The 9,715-nt window shown below is 48.6% G+C and overlaps 1 protein-coding gene across 1 annotated transcript in view; it reads right to left on the bottom strand.

Moving 5' to 3' along the window:
- The window catches only part of LOC105308617 (probable ubiquitin carboxyl-terminal hydrolase MINDY-4), a 103,314-nt gene that overhangs the window by 82,636 nt on the left and 10,963 nt on the right, over positions 1–9,715 (bottom strand). Inside the window, exons 3-5 of the mRNA XM_023525684.1 lie at positions 8,218–8,290; positions 7,205–7,500; positions 1,987–2,405 (exon numbers count right to left, since the gene is read on the bottom strand). Coding sequence (XP_023381452.1) covers positions 1,987–2,405; positions 7,205–7,500; positions 8,218–8,290 — 788 coding nt within the window. The remainder of the gene's footprint in view (positions 1–1,986; positions 2,406–7,204; positions 7,501–8,217; positions 8,291–9,715) is intronic.

The following is a 9,715-nucleotide window of genomic DNA, read 5'->3' as shown; positions in this document are numbered from 1 at the left end:
GCCCAGAACTTTGACAGCGGTTTCCTCATCTGTGAACTGAGGATAATAATTGCTGGGGTGGGAAGAGGCTTGTTCTCCACTCCCGGTGTCTTCTGGGAGTTCAGAGGTAGCCATGCTGGTCTCCTGCTGGTGTAAACCTTTAATCTCCTCCCCTCTACTCACTCCAGCCTAAGGGAGGAAATGAGGCTTATCTGACTGGCTTTCTGGGGGAACAAAGAAAAGGGGACTGTTAGGCTCAGTTGCACCCCTTCTCCTCTTGGGAGTGAGCTGCTCTTCCAGGGGCTGGCATCTCTCACCATGTGACTATGTCAGGTGACCTGCCCCGGGCCTGAGATGAGGTGGGGCAGTCTGTCGGCTCAGGGCCCACCAGGCCTCATGACTTTCTGTGTCCTCTACCTTGCCATTATCGATCACAGAGATGATATCCATTTTCCTCCAATCTAACTGATACCTCTGTTTTATTAGTCGAGGTGTACAGAACTCAGGAGGAGGAGGAGAATACTATCTAATGAGGACTCAAAAAAAAAAAATAATACTCCAATGACAATATTCACCCCCATGGATTATTATAAAGAGCAAATGAGAGAATATACACACATGCTCGGCATGGTACCCAGCAAATAAGGAATAAGTGTTAGGTGAAAACCAAGGCCCCCAAAATGTTCGTTTACTGACCAATAGTAAACGTATGTTAAATACTCCTGGTTATACTTCGCCTGGTATTGGGGGAGAGAGCTGTCAAAGCGCTTTGACCTGCTGCCCTACTTCCTATGAGACAAAGGCCACGCCCCCTTTTAAGGGTTTAATAACTGGTCCAAGGCCACGGCAGTTATAAAGGGCACAGCTGGTTTGCTAGCCCAAGTCCTCAGACTCCAGAGCCCATGTGCCACACCTCCCAAGTGCCCTGTAAAGTGTACTTACTCAGTAAAGATCCCTGTATTAAATAACTCTGGAAGTAAGAATCGGAGGCCAGCAAAGCGCATGAGCTGGAAAGACACACTTTATAGTCAGGGACACTGAAGTCCAGAGACAAAGAACCGATCCGGGTCAGCCGGGACAAAGCGAGGACTGAAACCCAGGCCTCCTGATCCTCCAGCCACTCCTCTTCTTCCTCAACCCACCATCACCCCCAGACCACTGCAGCCTCAGAAGGCTCCCAACCTACAGGTTTGAAGAGCTGTTCCCTTTTCCAGGCACACATGTTCTGGCACTGGAGGGCAAAACAAGGCCCTCTGAGTCAAAGTCCAGGCAGCAGATTTTAACGCAGTGTGAAGAAGAATTTCTTAATAGTCAGAACGATGCAGAGTCACGAGAAGGAGGGAGCTCCCCACCCCTGGAGGTGTTCAGGCTGAAGCCAGTCACCGTCTAAAGCCTGTGGAAAGGACTTCTACCCAGGGAGAGAGGTGACACCATCCTTCATGCCTTCACCGGGCTCTGCAGCTAGCTTCCTGGGTTCAAACCCCTGCTCTGCCTCTCACTAGGAGTACAAACTCGGTCAAGTAAAGCAACTTCTCAGTGTCCTCACCTGTAAAGTGGGGATAATAACAGCATTCCCGTCATAGAACTTTCATGAGAATTAAAAGAATAAATTTACTTGAAATACTTAGAAGAGTGTTTTGCATAAAATAGGCCAACATCAAAAGCTTATTGATCTTATTACTGTTGTTGTTATTATTAGTAGTAACAGTACTAAATATTGAGTGCCTTCCGTGTACCAAGTACTATTCTAGGTGCAGGGAATATAAAAGCCCCTCCCACTGTGGGGGAGACACATATAAATAAATAAAATGATTTCAAGTAATGACAGATGCTGTGGTGGCAGTAAAAGAGGCGAGAGATGAGGTGGAGGTGAAGTTATTCAAACAAAGCCGCCCTGAGTCCAGACACCTGACTGACAAGGAAGAAACAGACGTGAGATGATTTGGGAGCAGCCAGGGACTGGACGGTTCCCCAGGAAGAGCCATCCCCTGGGCATAGCGCGCTCACCTGAGGGGCAGGGACGGGCTCCCCTGCCTTTTGAACACTCTTTCCAGCCTCTCCTGGGCAGTCCGGGCATTCCCACCAGGCAAGAACTTCGAGGGCGTCCTGCTGGTCTCTGGGCCGCTGTCCATGGCTGGGCTGTCCTCCGAAAGCTCTCTCCACCTGCCGCTCCCCCTCTGGAGCAGCCCTGGGCTCAGCAAGTGAGGAGGGCTGCTGGGCGTGGGTCTGTGCTTTTCTGAGGTGGGCTCGCTGAGCGGGCCCAGGGGGCTCCTGGCGCTGGAAGCCAAGCCCTCTCGTGGGGCCGGACAGGCTGGGGTGCGAGTGGAGAGCTCCAGGGCTCTCCGGCTCTCCTCCTCCTCCTCGTGGGGCAGGGTCATGCTACTCAAGGCGGGGGGCCGCCTCAGGGAGCGCCTTCGGAGAGAATCCTGAAAGAGACAAGGACAAAAGCAGTGAGGATCCCTTCCAGGGAGGTGGGAAAATACTTTATCTCATTTCAAGTATTTGCCGGTGACGTTCCCTCCCCCAGGAGAGTCTGTCCCCACCCCCAAGTCTTCTTAAAGTCCTAGTTACTCTTCGAGGAGACACTCCAAGACTACCACTTCTGGAATGAGTTCACTACACCCCACCTGCATGAACCCCAAAAGCGTGCCTCAGCCTTTCTCCCGCTCCCCTGACAGGAGGCAGGTTCCAGCAGCAGGTGAAGCTGTGGCTTCCGGGTCAGACCTGGGTTCTCATTCCTGTGACATCACCAACAAGCTGTGTCCCCGGATGCAAGTTATTGAACTTCTCTGTCCCTCGCTTCCCTCGCCTGTAATATAAGCTGCCCAAGATCCACGATCCGTAATTCCTAAATCCCAAAACCTCTGGGAAAAAAATTATTTTAAAATCCTGTAACAAATTGTTTTTAACTGCTTTGAGATTGCTTGGTCTTTTTTAAAGTGTGAATATTCATATTTAGTTGCAGAAATGTTAGTGTTTTTGTTCATGGGCTGCTACTCCCTAACCCTAGTGCAGGCGATAATGTGGTATGTGGTTTATGCCCTGTATTTCTTTTCTGAAAAAAACAAAATTATAAATTCCAAAACATGCCTGGCCCACAGGTTTTGGAGGAACTGGGAGCTGTAGTGCTCACATCCCACAGGACTGTGGTCACAGAGACCTTGGGAAGGCACTCACTCAAAGCTAGACCTGTCCCAGGTTCCAAATATCAGCTACTGCTGTGCATCTTTGCCCCTGTCCCCACTTACTTATGGCCTTACCCGCTCCTGCCAGGAGTCCAGGAGTGGCAAAGGCCATTCTTCATGCATCTCTGGTGTCTACAGCGCTCCCAGCTCAGTGACCTATACCTAGTAAGCACCAAGATTTGCTTAATTTTTGAAATTCAGGAATTCCAAAGGAATCAACTGACATGTCCTCTCTCACTATCACTGATTAACTGTTGTTACCAATCTAGGGTGGGGGAGTCGGGGAAAGGGACAAAAATACACGCGCTGGGCTTTTCCTGGACCTCTCAGCATTCCCAGAAATAATCCTAGGCCGAATGGTAAAGCCCGTGCTGGAATGAGAACAGCTAATTCTGTAGTGTTCTCTCTTGGTGGAAATTACTAGGCACTAGAAACATCCTCCAAACGCCACCCAGCGCATCCCCCGCCACAGAGCGAGGAACACATTAGTCACTGTTCCTAAGGAGACCCCACCTTTTGCCAAGGGCAGGGAATCCAGCCTCTTACTCATCCTTCATAAGCACAGAACTGATCTAGTAACAGAAAATGATGAAATACCTAGCAAACCTTGCTCTTTTCTCTTGAGCAACCAGTAAGTATGGCCAAAGGACCTTCCAGAAAACCTGGGGAAATTCTACAAAAACCCATCCTTCAATGAGCTTCACAGGACTCAGTTACCCCAGGGGAAAAACACACAAAACGATCACTAAACAGAGAACTTGGCAGGAAAGCAGGTCCAGGCCATCCCTCCCACAGCCCGGTCATGACGGAGGTCTCCGCTGCGTGGGCTGCCATGGTAGGACAGGCCCCTGGGGTTCATCAAGTCCACCAGTTATCAAAGGGGGGGTCTGCCAACCTCTGGGGTCTCCGAACCCTTTCAGGGAGCTCGAAACCATTTTCATAATAACAATGCGGACGATTTTCCCTTTTCCACGGTGCCGACATTTGCAGGGATGGCGCAAAAGCACCAATGGGGGCATCTGCTGGTCCTGAGGAGGGATCAAGGCAGTGGCACCAAACCTCAGTGGTGCCCAAGGTTTTCGCCCCTTGCAATAAAAGTAAATAAGTGCTAATTTCGCTTAATCACGTCCAAGCGGATGCATAAACATTATCAATACTCTTGAATCCTGACCCGCTCTAATGTTCTGTGTGACAAAATGGGAGGTATATGGAAGCACTCTGCCGGATGCAGAGGGTGACAACTGTCTTGAGGAAAAGTACTAGTCAGATGTCGGAGCTGTGAGCTGAACTTGCTATTTTTTTTTTTTTCGTGGTTATTCAGGTTTGGGTATTTGTCAGGCATTTTCTCAGAAATAAATTGACCTGTCACTTCAAGGGAAATCAATGATGCATTGTTTTGTCAGTGATGAAATACAAGTTTCTAAGTAAAAATTACAATTTGGGGAAACTTGTATCTCCCACTGTGAGTTTGGGTGCTTTCAATACCTAAAAACTTTTGTGATGAGTCGGGTGGCAACATCAACAAATGTGATTTTTTTATAATGAAATGTGTCAATATTCGGAAGATCTATATAATTTAGTGAGCCAATATTTTCCAAATAACCAATGTATCATGTTACTAAACCATGCAGTGGTAAAAGATTCATTCCGGCGAAAGCAAGACAAACCTGATAAAGTGCCAAAAGTTCATCGGTATGGCTGCAGATTCTACATTAAAAAACTACAATGTGTCTAGTTCGAGTGTAGTATCAAAGAATATCTCGAGTTTTCTGAAAAGACTCTTAAAATACTTTTCCTGCTTCCAAATGCATATCTGTATGAGGCCAGATTTTCTTCAACTACTTCTACTAAAGTGCCATAATGCAATAGACAGCAGAAGCAAATATGAGACTTGAACCATCTTCTGCTAAGCCAGACATGAAGGAGATTTGCAAAAATGCAAAACAATGCTACTCATATCACTACTTTTCTGTTTGGAAAAATATAGCGTTTTTAAAAATGTGTTAAATGTAATAGGCTTACTAATGTTATTTTTAATGATTTAACATGTAAGTATTTTTTAATTCCTCAGTTTTAATTTCTAATATAGTAACTATCAACAGACGTAACCCACATAAACTAAAGCTTCTTGGGCTCCTCAACAGTTTTACGAGTATAAAGAGATCATGAGAACTGCCAATGTAGTTTAAACTCTCATCCAGATGGGAATGTCCTTAGCAGATGGGGTGCCTGGCTTCCCCTTAATACCTCCAGTCTAGTTCCTTCCAAAATGGCCTGTCCCGCTGCCGAGGCGGCTCTGACTGTGAGCTCCTCCTCCCAGCCTCCACCCACTGGTCCTACTGGTGCTCTCTGGAGCCACCAAGTAAGTCTACACCACTCAGTCCCACAAAGGGCCACACACCATGCTCTGTGCTCAAACGTGGCGGAGTCCCTGTTCCTTGGGGTTCACAGCCTAAGCTCAAGATGGCGAATAGGGTTCATTTCACTCGCCACTCCAATCCATCCATTGGGAGTAACTGCCAAGATGCCTGGGAGGTTCTGAAGTCACATCCACATTCGATAGGAAAATGGGCTACTGAGATCAACTAGCAATGTCTGCCCCAGGCACAGCGTCAGAGGGTGGCATGGAAAGGTTACCCGAAGGCCATATTTTTGCCATCCTGGAACCAAGCTATTCGTATTTCCGCATTCGAAGAAATCTCTTACATTCTGCCTCACATTGCACAAGCCTTACCCTCTCAATTAAACATTCCCAGATCTATCGATTTCCTCCAAACTCTTCACCTTCCTAGTTCTTTTCCTTTAGACATGGTCCAGTTTATGAATGTCCTTCTTCTAGTACAAGACACCTAGGATGGGACATGCTGTCGAGGCGTGGTCGGAACCACACAGAATGAAGCAGACCCTCGCCTTCCCTTAGACACCTGGTCTAACGAACAAGACCACAGGCAAGAGAAATAAAGACATCGTTTGACAATCTCACGAGACGCAGGCAGAGGCAGGGAGAGAGTCGCTTCTGCAAGCAGGGTTTCCTGCAGTGCTGGCATCTCCACAGACAGTCACACCTGCACATGAGCACGTGGGAGCAGAGGGGACCAGCCACGCGCACGGACCACCTCATTTCTGTTTGCTCAGGCTCCCCAATTTGTCTGATGTCATACTTTTTTGAGTTTGGCGTTTGCTTTCCCTTTGTTGTTTTATGAACTTCTTCTACATTTACTCTCTCATTTGGTTTAGTCTCCCCACCGAATGGGATCCTACCACGGTCCCTTCTAAGGGACACTATAAAACGATGTTAAATTTTTAGAATGCTTTTTTTGAAAGCAAAGCAAATGAAACCGTAAGGATTGGGGTTTCTTTTTCCCTTTTAACTATCATGTTTTAAAGAATAAAAAAGGAGGTTTGCCTCATTCTCCAAGTTCATCCTCAAGCTGACCTGTGAAAGTGGCTACACGCTGTCTCCTAGGCGATCTTTTTTCCCTCCTCCTGTTTATTTTTGTTTGTTTATTTATAGTCTGATTTAAAACGATCGGATTCAAGTTGGTTAATTTTAGTTATGTAACAACCTGATATGACGGAGGAAAACGACCTTTAAAGGGATTGTGTCTATGGTTTGATTCACTTGGAAATTTTACTTTTTTGTAACTTAAGTGCAATAAAATGGGTTTTTCCATGTTAAAAAATAAATAAATAAAATAAAAATAAAAAAGAAGTTCCCTAAACTTGGATGGCTTCCCGCACTCCTGAACCACAACAAGAAAGCTGGGTGGATGTGCTCTCACTCAGGAAAGGAACATAAAACCATGGCACCCACCTGCTGGCATGATGGGTAAGCTGAGGGCAGGGAGGGCCGTGAGGCCTGCCTGTGGTCCCACAGGGAGCTGACAGCAGAGCCAGAAAGAAAGCAGGGGCAGGTGTTCTTCCCACCTGCTACCTGGATCCCCTCACCCTGGGCTGTCTTGTGAGGTACCCCAAAATAAACCCAGGCAGCCGCTTAAGCCCACCCGGTTCTCACACTCTACTCAGAATGACCACCCCACCTGCGGGGAGCTGGCGGTGGGCCCAGCCATCATGCCTCGGACAATCAGGCCACACTTTGGCCTGACCTTCTCGCCCACCCTCCTCGTGTCCAGGGGAGGCTCTGCCGGCTGGAGCTTGTCCATCTTCTCCCACGCGGGGGCCACAGGGAGACTTTCAGCCGGCACCATCTGCACAGGCTTACTTTTGTGCGGGGGCCTTCTGGATGATACCAAGTTACCAAGTACATCCCCATCAAGACTGTCGTGTCTGCAAAAAAGGGATAGTTCCATTAAAACGGACTCCCCAGGCGGAATCACTAACAACGATAATAAATTCCACATTCAACATGAGCTCAGAGCAAGCCCTTGGCAACCCTGCGGGGATTTCTATCGTTAAAGGTAAAAAACAGAAAATCCTTTCTTATCAAGGCAGGTCTGGCCTATAAAGTAAGACCAGGAAACAAGAAACAAACTCAGAGTGGATGATCCATGATAGGATTCCTCGAATATCCTCAGATACTTTATATCTGCAAATATAAAGAGCGTCCCTTTTCCAGACCTGCGAGCTGCAGAGCTGCAGTGTGGCACCAGACACGCGGAGCCGGCCTCACCGCTCGCCCCCGAGGGGCGGGAGGAGGCTGCGGCGAGCTCGGCTCTCCAAAGTGCAGTTCGAGTTCAGCAAAATTAGGCAGGGAAATAGAGTCTTTTTCTGTGCTGCTTGGCATCGAAAGGAGAACCAGAGTGAGAAAGAGAGAAAGACGGGGTGTGTGTGTATATGAGAGAGAAAACAAGAGAGAACAAGGGGGTGAGAGACAGTGGGAGCGGCAGGGAGTGAGAAAGAACAAGCACGGAAAGGAGACAGAGACCCACGCGAAGACTGGGTCACTCGGAGCCAGCACTCCTCCGGCCAGGCGGGGGTGTCTCCTACCACCGGACTCTGGCATGACAGGGCGCTGACACCTGCTCTGCGCCAAGCACTGGGTCACGCGTGAGAGGAGCGGTCACGTGTGCTGTGACTGCGCTGATTAGGGCACCTCCGGCAGAAGAAGGGTCTGGAACCAGCCTGGGGAAATGCAGAAGGGCTTCCAGGGAAGGCGGCACCTGAGTCTGAGGGAACGAGCAGGCAGGAGAAGGCCCCAGGTACCAACCCGAGGCCTGGAGAAGCAGGACACGCCCGGGGGGCCGTCTGACCACAGAGAGGGTTTTACAAGTACTCAAAAGGAATCTGGATTTTCTCCTCAAAGCTACGGGGAGAGCGTCTGAAGGCCTTTCAGCAGCAGGCAGCGTGGCCAAACTTGTTTGGTGGAAAGCTACACTGCCCTAGGTCAAGGGTGGACTTGAGGAGGTCACTAGATGCCTGGGGGCCAGAGGAAGGCCCTTGGGAGTTAGCGAGGGAAAGAGGTGAGGCGGGCAGAGAAAGCAGGGAAGAGTTTACCCTCGTTAAGGACTCAGAGATGCGAATGTAACAGGCGAGAAGGAGTCGAGGATGACACCCAAGTCTGTAGCCTGGGCGACTAGGCAGAACTCAGGGGCTTCGACGACTGCGTCGCAGTTTTTTATCATTTGGGAAATATTTCACTTCCCAGCCAGACGGTAAATGCCCGTGAAGGAGGAAATGTCTTTTTCATCCGCCTGCATTAACCTCCACATCTTAAGCCTTAAGTGAATTTTTTTAATGGTTCCCATCCTTTGGCAGCTTAACACCCAGACTCTCAGCTCTGGCTCCTCTCAGAAAAGGAAACGCTTTTCAACAGAGCTGGAAGAAAACACTCATTCTCAGGGACATGCAGCGTGTTAAGGTTGTAATCTAGCATGACTGTTTTCCAAATAATAGAGCTTCAGTCAAGAATGCCAATTCATTTTCCTCCTTAGAGTTCCAAAAGGCCTGATTTTTCAGATTTGTCCGTCAATGCAGTAGTTGGTTGCCTTTTAAGAAAACGCTAACAAAACAACCTCCCGACCCTTACAAATCACGAAACTCAAATTAAACATTTTGAATCATAAGCATCCTCCATCACAAAGTGGTCCATTCTCGGGGCCTCCAGAAGAAGCTAACAGTGCTCCGGGGCAGGGGTTTTGAAAGCACAGAGTGAAGAAGGCAGAACAATGGCCCCGCCCCCAAAGACATCCGCATCCTGACCCCCGGAATCTGTGAATCCGTTACCTCACGTGGAAAAGGGGCTTTGCAGATGTGGTTAAGTTAAAGTCCTAGGTTGCCTGGGTGGGCCCAGTGGAATCACAAGGATCTTTATTAGAGGGAGAAAGAGGGTCAGAGTCAGTCGTAGGAGATGCGACGACAGCAGCAGAGGTTGGAGTGACGTGCTCTGAAGATGGTGGAAGCGGCCACAAGCCGAGGAACGTAGGCGGCCATTAGGAGCTGGAAAAAACAGGAAGCAGATTCTCCCTTCAAAGCCACTAAGCCAATGAGACCGATTCCGGACTTCTGACACCCAGAACTATAAGATAACAAATTCCTGTCACTTTAAGACACCATGATGGTTAAATTTTATGTCACCTGGCTAGGCTATGGTG

Source organism: Pteropus vampyrus, unplaced genomic scaffold (assembly GCF_000151845.1).
Source record: "Pteropus vampyrus isolate Shadow unplaced genomic scaffold, Pvam_2.0 Scaffold598, whole genome shotgun sequence".
In the NCBI taxonomy this organism is placed as follows: Eukaryota; Metazoa; Chordata; class Mammalia; order Chiroptera; family Pteropodidae; genus Pteropus; species Pteropus vampyrus.
Note: the sequence above shows the minus strand (reverse complement) of the source record. Positions and strands in the feature narration are given on the sequence as shown.